This window comes from Mastigoproctus giganteus, chromosome 10, assembly GCF_048544385.1.
Source record: "Mastigoproctus giganteus isolate SK-2022 chromosome 10, ASM4854438v1, whole genome shotgun sequence".
Classification (NCBI taxonomy): Eukaryota; Metazoa; Arthropoda; class Arachnida; order Uropygi; family Thelyphonidae; genus Mastigoproctus; species Mastigoproctus giganteus.
In genome coordinates this window covers 193,232,777-193,257,811 of record NC_143584.1, presented here as the reverse complement: position 1 = coordinate 193,257,811, position 25,035 = coordinate 193,232,777, and the positions used below count along the sequence as shown (strand labels likewise).

Sequence of the window (25,035 nt, the reverse complement as noted above, 5' to 3'; positions counted from 1 at the left end):
TTTTTTCATGAAAACTCAAAATATGAATGGTATTAGAACTTATAGTACTTAGTACCATGCATGGCTAAGAAGACGGAAGATACTTGATACAATTACTCATTTCTGTAGATTGTACTTTTTTTAGAAATACATGTGAAGGAAGATTGTTCCAGAAAACAGAAGTGGAAGAAATAAATGAGTAAGTGGAAAAGTTGGTTCTGAATTTGGAGTTGGACAGTGGATGGATGCTGACTGCATGCAACATAGGTTTGTAACTGCATGTAAGAATGGTTTGGAAGAGAGCAGGAGAATTACAGATGTCAATTCAGAAGAACAGTACCCATGGAAATATCTACCGAAAAGGCATGCGACAGAAAATGAACATCAATGAGACAGAGTGGGGAGACTGTAAGATCAACAATTAATCTGCTCTGACAGCTCTCTTTTAAATGGCGTTGAGAAGCTTGCACAAGGTTTGAGAGGTATCACCCCAAGTGTGAACAATATTCCAAGATAGAAGAATTGATTTGAGATTTATACAGCAGACTGGGTAATTCATTAGAAGAAAAGTAATGCACAGAGTGAAAAAGAAAAAAAAAATTTTTTTTCTTTCAGTTTTCTTGATGCAGAGGAAACAAAACAATATATACTTATGCCAAGCAAGATTAGAAGTCAGGGTAATCCCTAATAGAGATATTAGGAATTATAGATATTACATATGTGATCTTGTCTAGAAATTTGATGTCACCGAAGATGAGCATGAGAGCTAGCCTTTTCTTGTGAAAATAGGACTGGGACTGAATTATGGAAGGATTGAAGTTAACTAAGTTTTCTTTGCCATGTTGGAGAATTATCAGGAGATCAGCATTTAAATAATTGGTAGTGGATGCTCAGGCTGCTTGTGCAGGACAAGGTTGCTCAAACTGGTAGGTGGAAGGTAGAGTGAAATCATCAGCAAAACTGGATAGGATATGCAGTCGTTAATATGGTTGAAGATGGTCATTAATATACAAAATTTTACTGATTCACACCTGAGGGGTTCCCTCCACTCAGTCTCTTTCATGCACATGTGGCACACAGTTTACCCAGGGTTACTAATAGTCCCACCATTGTGAAAGTCGGAGCAGATTTGGTTGTTACAGAACAACTGGACTTCACCAACATTCAGTCCATTTGACTTGCAAATGGGACCTGAATATCAGTTCCATCAGCATTTTAGACTCCCAAGGTAGCAAGTGCTAGCCTGTCATACCTGGAAGAATAGTGCAGTACAGAATCCTGGTCAAGAAACGTGAAAGAGGTGAAGAATGGTAGTGTATGGATTCAAGTGCACAAATGCATACCAATGACCACATATGCTACCCTGCAACCTCATCCAGCCATAATTCTTATTCATTAAGGGATGCAATATTGTATGGACAGTCACAACTTTTCACATCATTACTAAGTAAATGGAAGAGTAGTATTACAGATATGTTCAGACTTTGAGCACAAGCTTGTCATACCTAGTGAATGTTTCTCAGAATGGACACTGATGTCTTACCAATCACTTTGGCCTTGTTATCTTTCATATCACCAGTTCCTTCAAATTTTTTGAATACCTATGCACCACTTCAAATATCACAGTAATCATTATGTACTTGCTGGATGATATGATTACTGTGTATTACAGTACATTACTGTAATATGCTGCATTATAGTACATTATGAACAGGAAATTTAAGGCAAAACTACAAATATTCAGATAACAATTTGTCTGGATATTTGGATTAGTATAATGTCAGAACATGTATCACTAATCACACTTATACTCATGGGTGCCAGCAGCTGGTGCAAAGTGGTGTAAGTGCCCCACCTTTGGATTTTGGAGTAATACAATTTTTAATATTTTCATTAATTTATAGAAACATTAAACAATACAAATTTTACAAAAAAAAAATTCTACATGAAACGGCTCGGCTGTGCATGTAATGACTTAAGATATTGCATGTATTTGAAAATTTGACGAACAAAAATTTTATTCGCACATGCACTACCGTGCAAAATATCCTGCCAGTGCCCATGCTTATACTGCATCAAACATTCAGTACAAACTCTAAAAAATTGTAAAAAGTTGCATACCTGTTTCATGATAAAAAAACTTGACACACTGGTTCATACTGGCTATGCTAAAAAGAGATATATATATATTCACTATTCTCATCATATTTGTAAAACTGGTAATGCTAGAAGAAATTAAAAAAAATTTCTAATAACTGCTACTTTCATGGTAACAGAAACTGATAAACTATATATGACATAAAGTAAATATTAGCCAGTGTAACTAACATTAATACTTTCAACCTATAAATCAGGACCTATCTGTATTGAAATGTAATAGAAAAATTTTCAATTGCAACTTAATTATGTTGATACTTTAATTAAGAAATTCTAAAATGTAATAGAAGCCATCAAACCTTTAATTATTATAATAAGAGCATCCTTGGATTCAAGAAAGGTCAGTTACACTGAAGTGCAAATGGACCTCTTATCTACAATAGTGATTCAATGGGTAAAATGAATAACTGCAAACCTGTAAGTCTGACTTCTCAGCTAAGGGAGATGGAGTTCATAGTCAAATAGAATACAGCATAATCCGGACAGGAATGGAATCATAAAGGGATCACAGCTTGGCATTGTTAAGAGAAGCTGTGGTTAACATCCAATTATCTACTATGAAATTGCTGCAAAGAATGATTTTGATATAATTTATTAGACTGTGGCAAACTTTTCCACAGACTAATAAAACAAAAAGCCACAGTTAAACAAAAAGTCATTCCCACATGAATGACTTTTTTTTTTTTTTTTTGTTTAACCCTTTCATACACAAGTCCTTGGAACATGTGTAGGCTCTTGGTTGTGAATTCTTGGAATGCATGTCAGCTAACAATATTGAGTTTTTTTCAAATACACGTGGGCTATGGACAAAACAGGTGATGAGTTTCCAATAGCAGTGAGCTCTGTGCAGTCAATTTCTTTGTGGAATTTTGAATTATGTGGAAAACTCAAAGCAGGAATTTGTAACCCATAGACAATGTTAAAAATGGGTTGCATTCTCAACAATGAAATCTGACTGTAGCAATGTTAAATAAAGGTCAAAACAATAGTTTATGCTTAAACAATGATTTATTTATCCAATGAAATGAAAACATAGCCTTTAAAATCAAGCAAGTTATAATAATCAAGAAATTATTTATGTCATACAAATTTTCAAGAATGTTTATTCTTCATCATCACGATTAAATGAACACTCGTTGATGCTTCACACTCATTGGAAGCACAAGGAGTCATCTTCGGAAATGCTACTAGAGCCATTTGTTTCCAAGGCAGTCTTCTCATTTCTTTATAAATTTCACGATAGCATGCATAAGCATTTTTTAAATCTGTAGCAGCTTTTCTAGTGTGCTAAAAATTTGAATATTGAGATTCAAAACTCTCAATTGCATTTTCTGTGTTGAAATGCTTCGTAAAGTCCTTCGAGAGTGAAGGAACGAACAGGAGTTCCAGCTGTTAAATCTTCCTCAGCTTCTTCACATTTTGCCAGTTCAATGAAGTCTCCATTTTTGAGCTGTCCATTGTGTGCTTGAAGCAGATCAGTGATGTTAGTTGCAGAAACCTGAAGCTGCAATTGGTTAGCAATATTAATGACTGCTTCTGTTTCATTTTGTACAATTAGCATTAGCAAAGGCACATGATGCAAGAAAGCAAGCTTATATAGCATCAGCCAAAAAAAAAAAACACTTATTTCACCCATCCACTCGTTCCAAATGTTTGTCAAGTTCTGCCTTGAATCTATTTAAGCTATCAACTTCTATGACAGATGGAAGTTTGTTCCAACAATCAACCACCCGCTGGCTAAAGGAAAACTTCCGCACATCTATTCTACAACCTTCTTTCTTCAATTTGAATTTATGCCCTTTCAGGTGATTATTCTGAGCAAGAGGAAGAATCCCATCAGCAGTGAGCATGCTCAAACCATTCAAGGCTTTATACACCTCAATCAGATCACCTCGCAGGTGCCTAGCCTCCAGACACTGTAATTTGCAAAACTTAAGCCTTTCTTCGTAAGATCAACCCTTTGTTCCCTTCACTAATCTTGTTTCCCTTCTCTGTACTCGTTCCAACAGCTCTACATCCTTCTTAAAATGAGGCCTCCAGACTTGTATACAGTACTCAAGGTGTAGTCTGACCATTGCCTTATACAAGGGGATAATCACCTCCTTATCCCTGATAGAAAAATTCCTGTATATCATTGACAAGACACCATGAGCTACTCTTGCTGACCGTCTACACTGCTCAGAAAACTTCATATCTGCCTGCACAATTACCCCCAGATCCTTTTCATTCTCTACCACTGTCAGTGTGGTACCACAGAGTTGATACGTTACTCTGGGATTACTGCTTCCCATATGTAGTACTTGACTACATTTGTCAATGTTAAACTTCATGCCACCTCTCAGCCCATCTGCTCAACTTTTCTAGATCCTGTTGCAGCAGTGTACTGTCATTAGTGTCATTATCAACCCTGCCAACCTTCGTATCGTCTGCAAACTTGGATATTAAGCCTGATATACCATCATCAATATCATTTATAAATACAGAAAACAACAATGGACCCAACACTGAACCCTGAGGGACTCCACACTAATAACATTAGTCCACAAAGAGCAGTGTCCATTGATTACCACTCTGTCTTCTGCCACTCAACCATCCCTTTATCCATTGCAGCAATTTGCCTCCAATGCCACACTGCTCCAATTTGTGCAGCAGTCTTCCATGTGCAACAGTATCAAAGGCTTTTCTAAGATCCAAATATATGATATCAAAGTTATTCTTTGCATCCAGTTCTTTTGTGACTACATCATAGTATCCAATCATATTAGTCTGACAAGACTTCCCCCCTTAACAAACTCATGCTGTGTCTGAGCTATAACTGAAGTCTTGTCTAGATGATCCTGCAATTCTTCTTCAGCCAGTGCCTCCATTAATTTCCCTGGAACAGAAGTTAAACTAACAGGTCTATAATTACCTGTCTCCCCCTCAATCCTCCTTTGTAGATTGGGGTCACATTTGCATATCTCCAGTCCATGGGTACCTCCCCTGAGTCGAGGGAAGCTCTCATAATTATGGCTAAGAGTTTGCTTACTTCCTCTGCCGCCTCCTTTAATATAACTGGATAGATTCCATCTACCCCAGGTGCCTTTCTTGCATTTACCTTCAACAATTTCTCCTCCACTTTACTCTCAGTTATTACAAGATTATCTAACTTACTGCCAGAGTTGAATACACCTCTGGCATTCCCCTCCCTGAAAAACTTGGCATCTCCGTAGCCAGGTGGGCAGGAGCAGCATTTCGTAGCACATGTTTCTTGATTAGACCGGGGTTCGAGCCCGTGACTACCAAATACGGAATATGCGGAAAGGTCAGGGAATGACCATCGCATATCCCAATATGGCCTAGTTGCTAATGCTTCTAAAAACCAAACCCTGAATAGCTCGTTATGTTTGAATGTCAATGCAAAATATTCATTTACTTTTGTTAGCTACCTGAGCAGGATCATCAACAGTTGAACCATCAATATCAAGTGGACAATCTGATTCATCCCCTTCCTTCTAGAGTTTACATAAGTGAAGAACTCTTTGCATCCTTTGCCAAGGATTTCTCGTAATCTGCCTTCGCCTGCCTAACCTCCTTTGTGACTTGGTTACAGGCCAGCTTATATCTATCAGGGAAGGCTTCTGTGCCACCTGTTATTTTATATGTATCCCACGCCTTTTTCTTCTCTGTCACATGTCTAATTAGTTCATCTGACATCCATTTAGGCCTAAATCTTGAACAATATTTCTTTGTTGGTATGAAAGGCCTGGTAGCTTCCAAGATTAATTCTTTGAATGCTTCCCATTTTGAATTTGCTGTTGGTAACATCATCAGTTGGTTCCACCGTATAGAATTTAAATACTGTCTCAGACCACTGTAGTCACCTTTATGAAAGCAAAAACCCTTCCCTTTACCCTTGATGGTAGTTACCTCTTTGAGTAAATCCAACTTCAGCACACTGTAATCACTGCCACCTAGTGGTTCCTTTATCTTCAGATTCTTGATACATGAAGAATCACTACTGATAATCAGATCAAGAGTATTACTCCCTCTAGTTGCCTCCCAAACATGCTGCTGTAGAAAATAATCATCCAATAATCAACCAACAAATTCCCGTCAATATCCAGGAAATTAAAATCCCTCACAATAAGACACTCTAATTTACTGGCCCACTCTATTTCTCTGCACAATTGCTCATTATACTCATCATATTCATTAGGCCTATAACACACACCTACTCTCATTTTTCGTTTCCCAGTGCTTATGTCACACCGAACACACTCAACTTTGCATTGTCCACCAACATCAATTGGATGAACTTCCTTAGACTTCCTTAGATGAACTTCCTTGTGTTTCTTAACTAACAGCATAACCCCTCCTCCCTTCCTGTCCTGTCTATCCTTTCTGTACACATTGTACTCCCCAAATTCCAGTTCTACACTGCTTATGTCTGTGTGACACCATGTCTCTGATATTCCAACAATATCTGCCTTTGATGTCTTGACTAGCACTTCAAGCTCATCGAATTTATTAACTATACTCCTAGCATTGGTGTACATGGACCTGTTTTTTTTTTTTTTTTTTTTTTTGTTAGTTGTTGGTGCATCAGCTTCTATGGACATATTGCACCTCCCAAAGTTTTTGCATTTTACTGTGATCCAAGCCTGATGCGGGAATCGAACCCGCGACCTTTGGTTTGCCAGACAGGCACTTTACCTACCTGGCTAGCCCGGTCGGCACACCTGTTTCTACTCTTAGTTACCCTAACACAGCCCATGTATTTACTTGTTCCACCATGACTCTCAGCAGTCCGGGAAATTCCCATTGCCTTGCTTTTCAGACTGCTGCTCAATTGCATTTCAATAGAAATAGTGCAAGAATCACTTATCTCTGCCAGCGGCTACTGTTAATCTATTAATCCGTGTATCCCCCCCAAGGTAGCAGTTTTCCGAACCACCTAACTCTGCCTTGATAGCATCAGCAAATATTCTTGCACCCTTTCTATTTAAGTGTATCCCTGTAGAAGCAGTCTCTCCTGTTAACAAGCACAGACCAAGCTGAGAAAAATTCTACCCCTTGAGCCTTGCAGAATCTCTCCAGGGCAGAATCGATCGACAGGGCTCTCATCATATACTCCCTCTTATCGTGTCTGGGCAGAATTGCAGACACTTTCAAATTCAACCCTAACTCGTGGCTTTTTTTTCAGCATTGTCTCGTACTTGTTAAGTAATTCTGCCGGTCTCCTACTCTTAATATCATTAGTGCCAACGTGTACAACAATATCACCCTTTGTGCCCTTAAAGGATGATATCTGCCCTACAACGTCATCAACCTTTGCCCCTGGCAGACACCCTGTTCCTGTTCCATCTATCCTTTTTGCACAGTATGTTCCCTGTTTCCCTGACAATAGAGTCACCTACAACAACTAGTTCCTTTGGGACCAGTCGCAACGGGCTCATCCGGGATTTGAACCTGGGACCTCTTGCACCCTAAGCGAGAATCATACTCCTAGACCAACGAGCCTTTAATGATATACAAGAGGACATAAATTTACATTGAAAAATAACTGCAGAATAGATTAAAAATTGGTTTTAAGCCAAAGAGTGACTAAAAGTTAAATTTAAAGATGGCTTAAATAAATTCTTGGAAGAAATAGGTAAATTAATTACTAAAAGTAATGTGAATTATATTCAGTATGTCTTTATAGATGATGCATCCTTGCATCATTTTGCTAATACCTTTTAAAATGCAACAGGAGGCATAAATCATGTATTACAAAGAAAAATTTTTAACTATTATAAAATACTTATACTTCAAAAGTTCATGACTCTAAAATATCTTACCTTCCACTGAGTGTATCTGTTCCTGCAACAACAGCCCTATTGCTCTTAATTTCTACAATCTGTTCTCCAATGTGATGAGTGCCTGCCTCCAATCCCATAGCTGACATAGCATCTGTTACAAGCACTAATCCTATAAAATCATTTTGAAACAATCTGATATTTATAATTATACTGTCACACACATATTCACTGAATACACCGATGTACCAAAACATGACCAGCGAATCGTTATGCAAATTGAAGCAACTGCAGGTGAACTACGGCAGGAGTCAGGACATGGTATAAAAACCACCTAATACTGAGATCTGTTAATCAGTGTTATGCTTGTTCTTCAGATGGGAAAGGCAGCGGACTTAAGCAAGTTTGACAAAGGCCAAATTGTAATGACCAGATGACTGGGTCAGACCAAAATGGCACGGCTGATGGGGTGCTCGTGGTCAGCTGTGGTTAGTACCTACCGAAAGTGGTCCGGGGAGGGGAACCCCACAAACTGTCAGCGAGGTGTTGGATAACCACAGCTCATTGATGCTTGAGATGAGTGAAGGCTCTCCCAGATGGTACATGGCAACAGAAGGGCAACTATGGCGCAACTCGCTGGTAATTGGAATGCTGGTGAAGGGAGTAATGTGTCACAACACACAGTACGTTGAACCCTGCTGAAAATGGGGTTGTGTAGCCACAGGCCACTCCAAGAGCCCATGCTAACCACTGTTCACCGGCGACAGTGCCTACAATGGGCATGCGAGCATCGAAACTAGACCTTGAGTGATTGGAAGAAGGTCATCTGGTCAGATGAATCACATTTCCTGTTGCACCATGTGAACGGCCGGGTAAGTGTGCATCGTTTACCCGGGGAAGTGAGGTGCCTGGATGCACCGTGGGATGAAAACAAGCCAGTGGCGGCGGTGTCATGCTTTGGGCGATGTTCTGCTGGGATACCCTGGGTCCAGTCATCCATGTGTCAGGCACTCTGACGTCTACTACCTAGCTAAACATTGTTGGCTAGGTACACCCTTTCATGGCAACGGTCTTCCCCTCTGGCAGTGCCGTCTATCAGCAGGATAATGCGCCATGCCACACCACCCAGATTGGTTGAGACTGGTTTGCAGAACATGAGGAAGACTTCAAGGTATTGCCCTGGTCTCCAAATTCCCCAAACATCAATCCCATCGAGCATCTGTGGTTTGTGTTGGAACAGCAACTCCGATCTGCGGCATCTCAACCACGGACTTTATAGGAGTTAAAGGATCTGCTGGTTACGTATTGGTACCAGATACCACAAGACACATTTAGAAATCTTGTAGCATCCATGCCTCGTCGGGTATGAGCTGTTTTGGCTACACATGGAGGACCATCATATTAGGTAGGTGGTCATAATGTTTTAGCTCATTGGTGTATATGAAGTGATTAAAGGATTTCAAATCTATGACACGGATTTTAACTAAAAAGACCTATGCACTCTAGATTCATTATTTTATTAACTATTTTGCAGCACAGAGCAGAACGGAAAGTAAAATAAAATGACAAGTTTTAGGTAAAGCTGGTTTAATGCTGAATACATGCAAACAGTAAAACAAATACATACGGTAACCGGTAATACAAAAAGCTTGTGGGTTTTTTGTAGCCCTTCATCAGTTAACCGTTGGATTGAAAGTTTTAGGAATGTAGAACTTAAGAGTGTGCGATGATAGTCATGCACAGTAAACTGCATGATGCGACAACTAATCATTGGAAGTTAAAGCCTGTGGTTGTGAGGTATGGGAACATTGCCAATGTTTGTCAGTCATGAGGATGGTTGCCTCAATAATAGGATGAACACGACATCCTCTGTTTCTGTTGACAGAAGTATTAGAGCACGTGATGTGCAGTGATTCCAACCAGGCATGGTGTCAGTAATAGTGGGACCAAATGACAACCACAACATCGCACCATGGGTTAATGTTGTGTTGGGTTGACCAGAAGTGCTCAGCAATGGCCGAGTGTTCTATGTCTGCTAAGCGAATGGCTCTTTCGTGTTCTGAAATACATTTGTCAATCTTATGCCAGTTTCCCCAACGTAGCAGCTGGTGCAGTCACGGCAAGAAATGCAGTAGATTAGCCCACTGTAGTAAGGTGGGAAGGGGTGTTTTCACTTTGGAGATGAGTGATCGCAACTTCCTGCCTGGGAGTTGTACGCACCTTATCCCATGAGATTTTAGGACCCTAGAAACCTTTCACAGCAGGTGGATGGCAATATAGATTGAAATGAAAATGACACAGAGGTGTCAAACAGATCAGCAGATGGATGATCAAAGAATACTGTTTTCACTTTGGAGATGAGTGATCGCAACTTCCTGCCTGGGAGTTGTACGCACCTTATCCCATGAGATTTTAGGACCCTAGAAACCTTTCACAGCAGGTGGATGGCAATATAGATTGAAATGAAAATGACACAGAGGTGTCAAACAGGTCAGCAGATGGATGATCAAAGAATACTAAAAAGGCATTGGAATTGAGAGCAGATAACAAGACATTTAGAAAATGACCAAGGAAGTAGTGAATGAACAAGATTAAGGAGATTACAGGAAAAAGAAAACATGTTCAGGTCTCCAAAGAGTCTTTATGTTGTTTGAATGATCCACCAAACAACCTAAATTTCACTTGAATGGGAGAAGGAAGAAAAGAGCCAGCTCTTGTAAGAGGGCAGAGTAGAGAGCATTTGTAACCCTTGAGACAAGCTCATGAGATTGTATAATCAGTGTAACTATCACTGTAATTAATTATTGTTTGTATAATCAATATAGCTATCATCATGCTAATAATATCCATGCCATTCTTAAGAAAGAAATGCAAATTCACACCCTAATCTGGGTATGCATTTGCATTACCAGCTGTTGTTGTTATTTGGTTTTTTAGGAGCATTAGCAACTAAGGCCATATTGCTCCGGTGCGGTGGTCATTCCTTGACCTTTCCGCATAGTCCGTATTTGGTGGTGACGGGCTCGAACCCCGGTCTAATCAAGAAGCGTGTGCCACGCACTGCTGCTCCTTCCCACCTGGCTACGGAGGCGCCGCATGCATTACCAGCAGCACACAAACTGGGGTCCATGGACACAGTTTGTGTGCTGCTGGTCCAGTGAATAGGTTTTCAAACTGTGTTCCATAAGAGTTTATTGAGATTCTATGAGAATTTTAATGAGGAAGAGAGATATGATTTTGCAATCTTCATTATGTTTGTTTTGTTTTTTAATGAAAGAGGGAGCAGATAAAATAGAAGTCTGGAATGAGGGTTTTTGGGTGTCTCAATTAAAAGGTACTGCAGTCTATCTTGCTTATGTATCATCTGAACCTTTTTTTGCCATATTTGAGCTGAAATTTTTAAATATGATGTTAAAATCTGACTGGGTGTTACTGTTTAAATTTTATGATTTCTAAATTTAAATTATGTCTAATCAATTGCTTTTTTCTCAATGGAAAAAAGTTGTTCCCTGCCTAAAAACTAAAACTAAAGTTTAGCCTAAAAACATTACTGGTGTCTTTTGGAATCTAACATAAACCAATCTTATTTTGAAGCAAAATTATGAAATAGCACAATGGTTGTAGCACAAGTAGAGGTGACACAAACTATCCTTAACATAGCCAGCAATTCTATGCCACTAAACACCAACTGAAGAGCTAGTTAGCACTACATACAACCATTGTGTTGTTACTTTTTCTTCAAATAAAATCGGCTTATGTTTATTTCAGAATTATGTAAATGAAGTTTTTAGAGTAAACTGAGGATGGGGAATAACTTTCCCACTGAGAAAAAAAGCAGCTGATTAGAAAAAGTTTAAATTTAAAATCTAAACTGCAATGTTTAGTACAATTTTAACATTAAACTTTGTACAATTAACATTAAAAAACTGATTATGACCTCCCTGTCTCTACAGGATAAATCATCGATAGGACACTGTGAGCTTTCCTAGCTGCCTGTTTATGCTGTTCAGAAAACTTCATATCTGCCCATATTACTCCCAGATCTCTTTCCTCCACTGTTTTTAATTTAACTCCACCAAGTGTATAATTTATTTGTGGGTTGCTATTCCCCAAGTGTAATACCTTGCATTTAGCAGCATTAAAACACAGCTGCCACTTCTCAGACCATCTTTGAAGTTATGATACAAACCATAAAATAAAAAAAAAAAAATTTCAATTACTCATGATCAAAGGATAACATTTTTTTACAAATTGATTCACTATAAAGTATCTTGTAACAATTGTATCATATACAAGATATTTTACTAGAATATCTTCAAAAATACTAGCATATTATGTCACCAGCATTTTATCCATTGACAGCCAAACAGTCTGCTAATTATATTTTTATTCTGGTTAAAAGCTAAACTAAATTTGGAATTTTAGACTTTCTTCATAAAATACAAGTAAAGAATAATGCAAATAGAATGAGAGGTTATACAATAATAAATTTCTCTATAAAAGAAGCATCTCCTGATGTTTATAAATGTATTAATCACAAATTCACTTTACAATAAAATCAACTATTAAATGTGAACTTGTACATATAAGAAATTGCAAACCTTTAGGATTGGCTCTGTAGGCAATTCTTAGTGCTGCAGGATGTGTGTGAATACCATCAGCTATGATGCCATAGTAAACAGTTTTGTCAGATGGTAGCTTTTCTGTAGTCAGAAGACCAACCAGACCAGGATCCCTGTGATGGAACTGCAATTAATGATAAGTTGAGCCTTATCCATAAAAAACAAAGTGGATCACTATGATGTCATATACTGGTAAATATATCTATTCCTACATTTTCCTCTAAAAATTTAAATAATATCCATAATTAGATGGTGGGTGGGTGTACTGTAGCACAGTGCAATGGATGCCAACTTGCTGAGCAATAATAAATATTTTTATTCCACTCAGTACTAATGACTAAATCAGTAGTACTGAATACAAGGACACACCCTAGTATCCTCCTGTTTAACTTCTAAAACAGTCACAAAAGACACATGCAATTACATCTATATTTTCTTAAAAATCATGTATAATCTTAATTATAAATAATCATTTGCATGGCACACAAAGAAAGAGGAGATATAGATGCTAAAAAGTGACAACAAATTAAAATTACTTAACTTACTTTGCTACTGATCTGTGATGGTAACTGCTTGTAGTATAAGGGATGCTTCAGAAAATTATAAAAAGCACAGGATTACTTTGTCCTTTTGTGTTTTTTCATGCTGTAGAATTGCTAGGCTAACTAGCTTCAGCTATTAAAATTTTGAAGCATACTTCATTATACTACACGACAATTTGCAATGAATTTTTTTTTTTTTTTTGTCTGGAAAGAACCATCTACTAGAGACCAGCTGCTATCTGATGAGAAACCCATGCCTTGAAACGGATTATATCAGTGATGGCTTGTCTTTTAAAAATGGCAGAATAATCACTGGGCAATATCATTTGTTTGAAAGTAATGAGTAATCATCAATAGGCACATTTGTTCTAACCATGAAATTAAGACAGCATTTTATTACATAGTTTAAATTCTGCAAGCCAAAAAAAACATACACATAAAAGGAGAAGTTAGTCCTGTGTGTGTGTTTTTTATTTTTATTTTTTTTTTACAAAAATCAACTATATCAAATGGATTTAGCTATTTTATAATTTTTGAAATTTATAACTATCTACCTAAAAACCAAAAAAATAAAATTTTCTAAGCAATATTACTATAATTTTCTATGCAATACAGTCGAATGTATAATATTTAATGACTATCTGATACTCACCATGATAAATTAAATTGTACCTCATACCAATTAGTTGCATAATAGCAGCTAAGTTTTCAAATATTTTGAAAATTTCTGTATTTAGTTTTAGAACTATGTATAACTTACTGGCAACATGGCATTGAAGAGGTGTGTGATAAAAGAAGCACCCTTTTTCATTGCAGCTTCTCCTTCTGATAAATTTCCCATAGAATGGCCTAGAAGAAATTTCAGTGTCAGTTTAATATAACTGAACAAAAATTAATAATTTTTGCTTGCTACATAAGCCCGATACTATGGTGGCATTGTGGTTTATACTGGGATACCATTAGTGCTGGTGTAAATGAATAAGTAACCATGACAAACTTAATGAGAAATATTTATAAGTGATCATGTTATGACCACTCATTAAAACAGCCCTTGTATATAAAATATTTTCACCCTGCATTGTTTATTACTGGAGAAAAAAATCTAACATCTTTTTAGAATAAAATTAGAGGGTATTCAATTTATATTTTATCATAAAGCTGAAACAGTGGCAAAACTACTATACCTACACCCTAGGGCTCACAATACCGGTCAAAATCTTAATATGGTATTTCGGTATTTTTAATTTATTAAACCGGGATACCAGTATTCCAAAAAAAATCATTTTTCGCAATCAATTTTGATGACAATTAGGCGCAATAAATTAAGGAAAAAACAAGTAATTACTTGAATTCATGTTTTAAAACAAACTTTTATTACAATAATAAATATTCTAACAAAAAATTATTAAACATACAGTTATTCTAAAAATAAAAAAATATACATATTGAAACTAAATTTGGTTATGCCTAAGTATCCACACTACCTGTTCGAATAAAGTGAGCTCTTAAGAAACATAAGCAATCAATAATATATGCAAAAAGGCCTGCATGCTCTGGATTCATATTAATAATAAATTATTGTGCCACAGAGCAAAAACGGAAAGAAAATGACAGGTTGCAGTAAAAAAATGTTTAATGTAAAAATATGTTGATGTTAACACGACTACACTGGCTGCTACATTGGGAAAACTGACAGAAGGCACAGCATTCATGTTTCTGAACACAAAAAGGCTATCCGTTTAGCGGATATGGAGCACTCAGCCATTGTTGAGCACTTCTGTTCAACACAGCACAACATTGACCCATGCCACAATGTCATGATTATTGATTGGTCCCGCCATTACCACCACCGCGCCTGGTTGGAGTCACTGCACATCTCATGCTGTAGCAATTCCTTTAACCGAAACAATGTTGTGTCCATCCCATTACTGAGGCGACCATCCTCTTGGCTGACAAAAGTTGGCATTTGCAATGTTCCCAGGCAACTACAAGCTTTTCCTTCTAACAGCTAATTGTTACATACATGCAGTTCACCATACATGACTACTATGGCATGCACACAGAGGTCTATATTTTAGATTAACGGTCACAACTGATGAAAGATGCATTCCAGTCCGAAAGCTATGTATTACTTTCCTGTATTATTTTTACTTGTGCTTTTTTGTTCATGTTAACATCAATGTATTTTTCACTGCAACCTGTCATTTTCTTTCCATTTTTGCTCTGTGGCACAATAATTTATTATTATCAATCAATAGTGTTATCCTTTAAACTGGATCTAATTGTGGTACATATTTAATTAGCGGCAGAAAACATCCTTTTGAATTCTGTGCTGGTTGGTACTTTGTAGTGAGATAGTCATAGACGAGTTGCAGTTTACCCTCCCTCCCTTATTCCTTCATCTTCAAAAAATGTTATTTCTTTTTTTATCAAAAATAAAAGATATTTCCTTTTTGACTTTTTATGGCACTATATCCGTATTAATGAAAGAAAGAGGCTGACGTTTAAGCTTGGTGAGGAAACCAAATCTGAGTTGTGGGGGGCTATTTATTTATTTATTAATTTTTATTTTCATGTACCTTAGTATTGCCATCAGTGGCCATTGTTATGATGTCGTACAGCAGCTCCCATCAAGCACTAAGGCCCACAAGCTACCTAACTGAAATAAAAAAATGAGAATTTTCAGGAGCTGAGGGATATTCCCATATAACACACATGCGAGTATATATATTATATGTGAGCTGTTTCTCAAGAGCAATGACACAAATATAAAATAAAAGTGATTTATCATACAAAAATACTTACATGTATATATGTTACCGGCAAAGTGTGAAAAGCAGGCATTCTATACAATGCATTACGTTTTTAGGAAAAGTATTAAATGTCTGTTTTATTTTAATATTTTACATACTTTCCCTAGGCATTGTATAGAATGTCTGGGCATTATATAGAATGACAAATACTATTTCGGCAAAGTATGAAAAAGGCTTTTATTGAAAAGATGCATGTGGAAATGTAAGATACGGGATTTTTCTACAGAAAGAGAAAAAGACCAGTGCTGAACTACTTGTTGCTACAAGGTAGACTGGAATGGCATTTTGAATTGCACTTAACTGCCTTTTTCATACAAAAGCACTTCAAATTTTGGCACTTGGTCTTGCAAGTACAGCTCATGAACCCTTGGCCGCTCCCCTTGGACTGAGCGGAAGTGGCTGACTGGAGAGCTATTTTGTGGTCAGGAACGTCTCCAACTCTCAGTAAGTCCTTGGGACATAAAGTGAATTGTGATCTGGCATAGAGTTGGTTTAAAATTCCTTCAGCAGTTCCAGGTCAGTAAAAACCATCGTCTGTCACACTCATAACTGCCAACAAATTGCATGAGTCACCCCATCCCTTGTCAACGTCTGGGATAGGAACTCGCACAGTGGCCCCCAAAGGTGCAGGAGGAAATTTTTTGAATCCATTTTAATTTTTTTTGGCCTGTATTTCCAGATTCAATTTAGATTGAATTTTACCTTCAACAGCATTCTCAATATTGAAGCAAAGAGTACACAAAATATTAACATCATAACCTTCTATTTTCTCACTTCCATCATCTTTACTCTTATGTCCACAGGTGGCCTGAACGTTTCGGTGACAGTTTCTGCATGTATGGGCACCACTCGTTTCCTTCAAACAGACGCAGCAGGTAGCATAACCGGAAGCCTCTTCGGTAGACATGTTTGTAAAATAGGGAAAGTATGTAAAATATTAAAATAAAACAGACATTTCATACTTTGCCTAAAAATGTAATGCATATAGAATGCCTGCTTTTCACACTTTTCCGGTAACATATACATAACTGGTATTCATTTACATCTAATCTATTCATTTTTCTCATTTAATCTGTTAATATATGCTATCATTTCCATAAAATTTCTCTCAATTAACAATATCAACTCTCTCTAAAGCTGCAAACACTAAACTAATCCAATCTTAATCATTTCCTCATATTTCTCTTAATCAGCAATATCAATCCATAAGTTGCTAAATTAATACTAACAATTCCATGTAATCTCTCTTAATTTAGCAATATAAATTTTCTTTACCACTTCAACCAATAAACCAACTCAATACTAAACATTTCCTTAATTCTTGTAATTTCTTCAACTTCAACCTTACTCTAAAATAATCTACCACTTTATCAAAGTACCATTTCCAATACAACACAGTTCAGAGGACTTACCTTCCTTCTCTTTCACGGTGGGATTTCTTTGTGCAGATTCCTTCCACAGAGTGCATTGATGTCTCTCCCTCTCTTCTTGGTTGAACTCTGCATCTCTGCTGTATAGCTCTTCCAGTACTGTCTTATTTTGGGATTTCAGGAACAGTTCTCAGTTAATACTGAAGGAAATTACCACAGCAGTAGTAGAAGCCAGGGCACTATCTGACTGGCATGTTATTCAACTTCTGGATTAACTTCTAGCACAGGAACATGCCCGGCAGAACTCTTCACTATATAGCCAGACACTTCCAGAACTGGACCCGAACTAAACCCAGAACTACCACTGCAACCCAGGGTCCTGAGCTGGATATCATCATTCTTCTCTTTTTGGTGATTCCCTCCTAATTCTCTTTCTCTCTCTCAGGGTACTTAAATTTTTTTTGGCTGATGCAGCATAAGCCTCAGGCTTCCTTGCACCATATGGGTAATAATAATGTCTGCAGCCCCTCTGAACAACAAACACAAACCCCTTTTTTGGCGTGAGCACCTTATTTATTTATTCAGTTGATTGCAAGTTACAATTACCCCTAGTACTACTTTTTTTTTATGCAAGCTTACATATCTTCCCCCTATCTAATTTAAACCTGATCACAGTGTTATTCTTTAAACTCGCTCTTCTTCCTTTGGTGGGAAAAACAGAATATTTTTCCCACACAACAAAACGTTTTCATCTTTTACCTCTAGATCACCTGTTCACGATACCTTTGAACTGCTCCATATTGACACCCTTTCCCAAAATGCACTAAGTGTCACATCCTCAAGTAGAGGTGTAATAGAGGGATTGAATTATTGTCTATTGTTCAGAAGCTTTTAATTTTAACCCTTCCGCACCTGCCATACCATTGTTCACCATATTCCTTAATTGACCTACTAAGCCTACTCTCACTAATGGAAATATATCTGTAATGATGTTTTCATTATTCCTTAAGTGCTTTACTTCAACACACACTATACTTACTAAGAGAAATATATTTGTAAGATTTGTCTTACAGTTTCATGACATTTTCAGGTTTCCGTTGCATTTGTATTGTGTATAACAATCCCTCTGTTACAAATTCTGTGATATTAATGATTTATTGTTGTCAATTTTATAACTTTATGTGAATAAATCATAAACAATTATTTTTTAAATTAGTACCAAAAAAACGGTATTTTTGTAGCAATACCGGGATTTCAAATCCTAAATAAAATGAACGGGATCCCAGTATTCAGGATCCTGGAATCTTGGTATGGTAAGCCCTACTACACCCTTGCTCTTTAACGACCATGCCAAGCACCTGTAGGGAGGGGAGGGAGATGTTTGGCTTGGAATGATTATTAAAGAGTAAGAGGAAGGAAGACAACAAACATTTGTGGGAGACTCAGAAATTGTAGTTTTTCCACTGCTGAAAAGCCAATTTACTGCATTCTCACTATGGTAATTAAAATCAATTAGCAAATTTAGCCATACTGTGATATCATTTTGTAAGTGAAATCACTGAAAGCTCAACCAATCTAACCCTCTTCATTAAATAGTTCAATTACACAAGAAATGAACAAATTGTACAGTCTTTTAATGTTTCAAATGAGATTTCCTTATCCTGGAAAAGGCCTCTGAGGTTAGGCAAATTCATATCTTAGCAATAAATAAGCTCATACACCAACCATAAGAATAAGTATTTTACTGTAACTTAAAATTTACAAATTAAAATAAAATAAATAAAATTACTACACTATGTATTTACAAAAACTAATATTATAATAAATTAAATTATGTACATTGTGAAAACATTAAAACTAATAAAATCCTTGCAATAAAATATACTAAAATAAACTGGATTAAAAGCGATAAAAACCTGGAGCTTTCAGAAGCATCGGCTTCCTTCCTCAGCAGTAACAAAACTTCCTGCAACACTTCCTTATATAACAGGCTCATTGTACTTATACACGTGGTTCAGTCGGCGCATGGTCTGAACTGGAAGCGGAAATGGCTCGTGAGCATGTCAAGCAAAACCATTCATCTGTACTTAGGACAATGGTTTCAAATAGGGGATGCATATGCATACCTCTGTCCCTATTCATGACATTGTTGTCGGATGAACAGATTCATAAGCTCTCGAGCCATTTACGGTCCCAGAGGTTATTCTGGGACCGTAAATCCACAATAACCGCATCCTCTGGGGAGATTTGATGCTGCCTCTCCCAAAAATGCTCAGCCACAGCAGACTTGTTGTAATCAGTGGTTTTTATAGCATTTGCATGCTCCCCCAGATGATCCTTGAGCCGTCGTTTTGTCTCGCCCACATAACATTCCCCACAATCTGGGCATTTTATCCTGTATATTACTCCACTACTATATATTTCCTGTTTGACAGTATCTATAATACATTAGAAAAATAAAAATCTGCAGACTACTCAACTAAGCAAGAAACCATGGTATTACTAAACACAAATCTCCTTAAATACATAGCACTCATTGTAGAAATTTCATAATTAAAATGTATTTGTACATTCTGAGATAAAAACAAGGCCATCTGGATGGCCAGTTTGCCTATAGGTGCATGGGAATAGTTATTCTCAGTATTTTATAAAAATTTTACCATAGAAAATTAATCATTTAGTCTCATTAAAACTGCAAATTTTCATTATGATATTTATGTTGTTAGAAATAAAATTCTTTTACTTGTAATCTGGGAGTAAAGGTCATTCTGCTTCTCCTGGGGTGGGAGTGGGAAAAAAAGCCTTATGCATCAAGGATCATATCAATAATAAGTTTGATATGATACCCGACACGTGATAAACTTGATCCCCGCAACAGCATTGAGATTATTGACCTCAACCACTTGCACAATTTCCATTTTCACTTTTGGCTGAGGCACTCCATATTTCTACGTAAAGTCCCAATTTTAACTGCAATAAAGGGACTGACATCCACCCCATTATAGTCTGCTATTCTACAATATGATGAGAACTGGTGCACTTGGAATGGTGTTGCTAATGCACATAATTTATTTCCAATCCTGATTCTTTCCTCCCCGTATGTCTTGGTTTCCCTCTATCAAATGACAAACCTCCTATTTATGCTGTATCATCCCATGTACTATTTAGCTGACAAACAAGCACCCTGCCTTGAAGGAGACTCACTTAGGTTTTAACTTATTTTATCCCTACTTATGTTCTATAATTTTAACTTATATTATCCTGTATATATTTTAAATGTTGCATTTAATATATTGTTTGTATTCACCCTTAACCTATTTCTAATTTTAAGTATTTCTGTATGTTTATTTTAATAAAATTCAGTTGGTTTCCACAAATAATTTTATTATTAAAACATTTTCAAATCACTCATACCTTTCCTCCTTTCAATTCTGGTAGATTGTTGTTGTTTTTTTGGTTTTTAGGAGCATTAGCAACTAAGGCCATATTGCTCCAGAGATGTGCGATGGTCATTCCCTGACCTTTCCGGATACTCCATATTTGGTGGTCACAGGCTCAAACCCTGGTCTAATCAAGAAGCGTGTGCTACGCACTGCTGCTCCTGCCCACCTGGCTATGGAGGTGCCATTTCTCATAGATAATCAGCTACAATAGCCCAACCATGTTAGTGTTCAATACATAGTCCATGTTGAAATAGGTTGTGCCATCCTCATTTTTTATTGCATAGTCAGTTCCCCTCATTGTGGGGGGGACCAACACCAGATATGCAGATATACAGAAACACTAGACAAAGGCAAATTTTTTATTGCATAGTCAGTTCCCCTCATTGTGGGGGGGGGACCAACACCAGATATGCAGATATACAGAAACACTAGACAAAGGCAGCTGTCTAAGATACTTGCCACCCACTAACATGGATTTAAACTTCATCCTCTGCTGGAACTCATGTAAGTGACATCTCCAGCCCATTCTTCACATGCAACACTATTAACTAAATGCTGCCAGGCTCTGTCCTTATATAAAGACAATGTGTATAATAGCAGCTGACAAGGTGACAACAGCAGTAGATGCCATGTATGGTTACAGTTATTATTATTACAGACAACTCTCGGTTTACAAACATTCGATTTATGAACATTTGCTATAACGAATGTCACAATCATTCAAATTTTCTTATAGTTTCCAATAGATAGAGTTCCTTATAAAACGAAATGCCAAACATATAGTGAACATAACTGTACGATTTAAATAATTAAATTTTACAAAATGTATTATTACAATAATTATCAGGAAACTGTTGAACTGGGAAATAAAATGGACCTCGACCTTGATGTGAGAGAGCTTTTGGACTCGCATTTTGAGGAATTAACAACCAATGAAATAATTGAAATAGAGACACATCTAAATTCTGAAGTAACAGAAGAACCTGATATTCCACAGCCTCCCAGAACATTTACAAGGCAAAAAATGGCTGCAGCTTTTAAATCAATTTCTGATGGGTTGGAAATCTTTGAAGAAGATGCAAATATGGAAAGAATTGCAAAAGTGAAAAGAGGCATTTATGACTATCTAGCATAATACAGTGAGATTTTTGAATAATAAAAAAAAGAATCTAACTGTGCAATCTTCTATAAAAACATATTTAAAAAAAGTGGAAAACCCAGCTGTTTCTTCATTATCAGATGCCCTTCCATCTACCTCATCTGCACCTAGTGTCACTTATGTGGAAAATATTGAACTTTGATGAAGATATTGACAAATAAAAGTTGAATACATATGTATGTACAGTACATACATTATGTTAGTACTCATTTTCTTTATTTCTAAATTGTAAAATATTTTTAATTAAAATTAACAAGTACGATATCTTGTTTTTTTATTCTTTTTTATTTTATTTTACATATTGTATATGATTAACCATAATGCATACATACATAATAATAAAACGTATTGTATAGACCATTCGATATTTAGTACATGGTTTTAATGCTTTAAAATGGCTGCTAACATATATGATATCTATCGTAAAAGCTCAGGAATGCAAGATACACACACCGAACAAAATGTATAACGAACATCTTGGAGCGGAACTCATTCATAAACCGAGAGTTGCCTGTATTATTATTATTATTTTAGTTACATAATCATTAGTATTATGAATTCAATGTTTCATTTATTCTTACAGTAGGTAATATAAAGTATAACCTGGATAATGAAAAAAAAACACAATATCGATTTGTATGAGAAATATTTATAAGTGATCATGTTATGAACTTTTAAATTTAAGGCTAGGTACTATTCCCACACATCCACATGTTATAGAAATCAGTGCATTCACTGACAGGTTAAAATTATATATACTGAAAAAGTAAAAATTATATTAATAATTCTCTAAGCAAAAAAATGATAATTACCTAAGGATACAGCAATACCTCTTTTTACAAGTTCGCTGATAATCTCCCCACTGCTATCAAGTTCAGGAGCCATTGTTACCATGGCAACATTATCAAGATTTCCATAAACTTCTAGTACATCCTGAAACTTAGAATCCAGAGTCCTGATGTACTGTACTGGGTGTGCTCCCTTTTTCTGTTTATTGATAAATGGTCCTTCTAAATGAACTCCTTTAAAATATAAATATTATAAAAGGCAAGTCAAAATTAATTTATAGTTTCTATGTACTATAAATTTTGAATAGTGGTAAATACAATTGTTAAGTAAAGAATAGGGAGTGTAGGCATACCTCAAGTTCTGATCAGAAGTAGCAGTAATACTGCATAAAAAATATTATTTAAATACCTGCAGTGAAATAGTGTGCTGCTTCTTTACTTGATTGCAACAACCACTATTTTTATACTCATTTAAATAAAAATCATGCTAATTTAGATATGCCTGAAATCCACTTGGCTGGGCAGAAAATAGCAGCAACATTTCAAAGATAGCCTCCGTTAACTCAGAAAACTAAACCAAAAAAAAAAGTTACAACACTTACCAAGAATTCCTGCTGCATTTTTGCTTCCATTCCTCTTGACTATAGATGGTATTATCTAAAAAATCGTAAATAGTATATTGTTATTCAATTTCCTAAGTGAGAACAAAATTAATTAATATCCTACATGTTTTCATGTTATATATCATGAAAAAATGGAGGCTATTAATAAATCAAATTAATCTCCTACATTTATTCATGTTATATGTCAGTTACATATTAATTAACAGTATTAAATATAGGATAATTTTTTATCTCATGATTTCAATTAAGTCAAATTAGTTTTAAGTCAAGAGAACAGAAACTTTCAGCCAATAATTACTGATCAACTTGAGTGCTAATATATATGATACTCTTTAATGTTCAGATTATCACATAAGTAGCTGACCAAAATTTAAAAATGATTACACTAGCCAACAAAAATATTTTTTTTCATACCCCCACAACTTTAGGTGGGGGTATGAAAAAAAATACCTTTATGAACTCTAATGAACTATGATTCTGGAGGAAATAAATGTGCTGAATCCAAAAAAAAATCACCATAAAAAGTCTCTATCACATCTACATCAAAAGATGTACCAATGTTTAATGTTAAAATGAAGGGATATATACGTATAATTCAAGTTTGTAATACAATTGTAAAAAAATATTATACGTTCTCTATAACTCATTTAACTTTGGAAAAAATATCATAAATCATAGTGAAATAGTTATATTTCAATAATATATAATCAGCATATGCGTAATTGTCCTTAAAAATGTTTACTACTAAGGGATTTGCTCTTGTATTCCAGCTTACTCTCCCTCACAACGAACCAGCAGTAATCCCCCCCATCATTACAGGATCCCAGAGACCTTGGTACCACTTTTTCATCGTGGAAATATCTCGATGAAACCACTCCCCTTGTTCATCCCTCACATCTCTCAGATTTCTGGGGAAAAATTCGGGGATGGGAATGGAGAAAACGAATTTTCAATGACATTTGATAGCGCTCATGTTTTTGTAGCACTCGAGTAAATTAGACACCAACATTTCATAGTTTTCTTTTTTTCCTATTACCCAAAAAATCATGTACTACTGCCTTAAATGATTGCCAAGCTGGCAATTCAACCTCTTTTAACTGGGTTTCAAACACATCATCTTTCAGTAGTTTCCTAATTTTGGGTCCTACAGAAATTTCTGCCTTAAGTTTGGCATATGTTACATTAGGAAACACACTTCTCAAGTATGCAAATCTGTTACCTTCTTTATCTACTCCCTTCACGAAATTTTTCATCAATCCAAGTTTGATGTGCAGGGGTGGAAGAACCTTGTTTGAATGCACTAAAGGAATATATTTTACATCACACTGTTCTGGTACCGCTTGTCCCACTGTCCTGGACAAGCATAGGTGGTAGATGATTTTCATCAACCGGTGAAATACCACCACTTTGCTTATTGGAGGCTTGAAGTGGTGAAACCCATGTTTAGTCTCTAGAGCAAAGTTTCCGGCATCCCCCTCCCCCCATACTTCTCCTTCAACCCATGCATGGTACTTGGTACTATAGGTTTTGATACCTTTCATGTTTGGGATTTTCATAAAAAAAAAAAAAAAAAAAAAGTGGGTTTCCTGGTTGGTGGATAGGTAGAGGTAGACCAACTGCCTGGCCTCCACGCTCACTGATTTAAACCTACTGGATTTCTTCTTGTGGGGCCATTTAAAGTCATTGGTGTATTCAACTCCGGTAGCTGATGTGGAAACTCTCTGCAATCGAATTGTGGCAGGCTGCGAGACAATACAAA

The 25,035-nt window shown here is 36.4% G+C and overlaps 1 protein-coding gene across 1 annotated transcript in view; it reads right to left on the bottom strand.

The window, feature by feature from the left end:
- Positions 1-25,035, bottom strand: part of LOC150079683 (N-acetylglucosamine-6-phosphate deacetylase) — a 39,511-nt gene that overhangs the window by 5,189 nt on the left and 9,287 nt on the right. Inside the window, exons 3-8 of the mRNA XM_090382418.1 lie at positions 23,256-23,310; positions 22,678-22,887; positions 13,841-13,929; positions 12,518-12,662; positions 7,959-8,088; positions 2,101-2,147 (exon numbers count right to left, since the gene is read on the bottom strand). Of these exons, the coding sequence (XP_090238544.1) occupies positions 2,101-2,147; positions 7,959-8,088; positions 12,518-12,662; positions 13,841-13,929; positions 22,678-22,887; positions 23,256-23,310 (676 nt within the window). The remainder of the gene's footprint in view (positions 1-2,100; positions 2,148-7,958; positions 8,089-12,517; positions 12,663-13,840; positions 13,930-22,677; positions 22,888-23,255; positions 23,311-25,035) is intronic.